Here is a 1,771-nt window from a genome sequence, read left to right on the forward strand (position 1 = left end):
AACCCAACCAACCAACCAACCAACCAATTAATAAATCAACCAACTAACCAATCAGAAAACCACAGAACCCAACCAACCAACCAACCAACCAATTAATAAATCAACCAACTAACCAATCAGAAAACCACAGAACCCAACCAACCAACCAACCAACCAATTAATAAATCAACCAACTAACCAATCAGAAAACCACAGAACCCAACCAACCAACCAACCAACCAATTAATAAATCAACCAACTAACCAATCAGAAAACCACAGAACCCAACCAACCAACCAACCAACCAATTAATAAATCAACCAACTAACCAATCAGAAAACCACAGAACCCAACCAACCAACCAACCAACCAATTAATAAATCAACCAACTAACCAATCAGAAAACCACAGAACCCAACCAACCAACCAACCAACCAATTAATAAATCAACCAACTAACCAATCAGAAAACCACAGAACCTAACCAACCAACCAACCAACCAACCAACCAACCAACCCACCACAAAACCAGAGAACCAAACCATCCAGCAAATTAATAAATCAACCAAATAACCACCCAATTGTTTTACAAACAAAATCCAATTAATTTTTCAAATTAAAATGAAATATGTTCATTTAGACATAATTTGTCATATGTCTAAATCACCTACATTATTGTTGTGTAGTTTAAATTAAGAAATAAATCCCTGCATGTCTTTGTGATTTAATCAGTTATGACTGAGAACATCCAACTATAAACCATCAGAAATACACAGATCACTGCTGATTTAATCCAACAATTCAGGTAAAAACAGAACTAACTGTGCATCCAGCAATTCACATTAGTTTTGCGAGTGCTCAGAAAATTGAGAAAAACAACTTAATTACATATTTTTCTGAGCTCTGGCAAAAATGAAGTCCGCAGAGAAAGTAGGAAGAAAAAAAACACTTCGTTCTCATAAAAAAAAGGACGTAATGAGTCAGTTAGAAAGGCAGCAATTTAGCTGAAATCTTGATTTACAACTTTACAAACAAGCCACTGTTCTGCTCSAACAAGCTCCTGGAATTAAACTCCAAACATGCCCTTGAGAATGTTTCCAGCTCCAACTCATTTACTTCAAAGATCATCACACCACAAACCAAGCAAACAACTCGGCTATTAAAACTACATCCTGGCATCAAAGTCTCTGCTTCTCTTCATTATTCTGGAGTTCTGCCGCTTCCAGCTTTTAAGATCATTTAAATTTCCTCCGACGAAACATCGCTGTTCGGCAAAAATAAACTTCACAATGGCTCGTTTTTTTTTTCCTCCCTGAACAGAATAAAAAGTTTCTGCGTGTGCTGAGCGTGTCCCGTCCTGAGGGCTCCCGAAACCAGCTTCTGCACAACATCAGTGATGAAAAAAAGGAAATAATATTTCTGGACATTATCTCCTTTTTACAGTTTTTTTCTCTGCTGAAGCAGGAACACTTCAGTGGAGCTATGGTGCAGAGAAGATGTTTGGCATGGAGGGAAGCGTACCGCTGATGAAGATGGCGAGTGGCGCTGTGGTCAGAGGGATAACTAAAGGAGAACCGGCGAACAGCGAGTAGATGACGCCGCCGATGCTCTGCCCAATGATGGTCTTCCTAACATCTGAGCAAAAGGAACAAACAGAAAACACAAAATAAATCTAGAAACATTCAGTTTTTATTCAACTTCTGTCCATTAAAATATTAAAAAATGATTTTATGCTTTGTAGTTTTTTTGTTTTGTTTTTGGACTCAACTGAAAAAAGGAAGAATACTAAGAAA

General features: G+C 37.6%; 1 protein-coding gene across 1 annotated transcript in view; it reads right to left on the minus strand.

The window, feature by feature from the left end:
• Window positions 1-1,771, minus strand: part of slc4a11 (solute carrier family 4 member 11) — a gene marked incomplete in the record, with an annotated part of 74,800 nt that overhangs the window by 8,503 nt on the left and 64,526 nt on the right. The window contains 1 exon segment of the mRNA XM_014011806.1: window positions 1,500-1,613. Coding sequence (XP_013867260.1) covers window positions 1,500-1,613 — 114 coding nt within the window.

This window comes from Austrofundulus limnaeus, unplaced genomic scaffold (genome assembly GCF_001266775.1).
Source record: "Austrofundulus limnaeus strain Quisiro unplaced genomic scaffold, Austrofundulus_limnaeus-1.0 Scaffold85, whole genome shotgun sequence".
Classification (NCBI taxonomy): domain Eukaryota; kingdom Metazoa; phylum Chordata; class Actinopteri; order Cyprinodontiformes; family Rivulidae; genus Austrofundulus; species Austrofundulus limnaeus.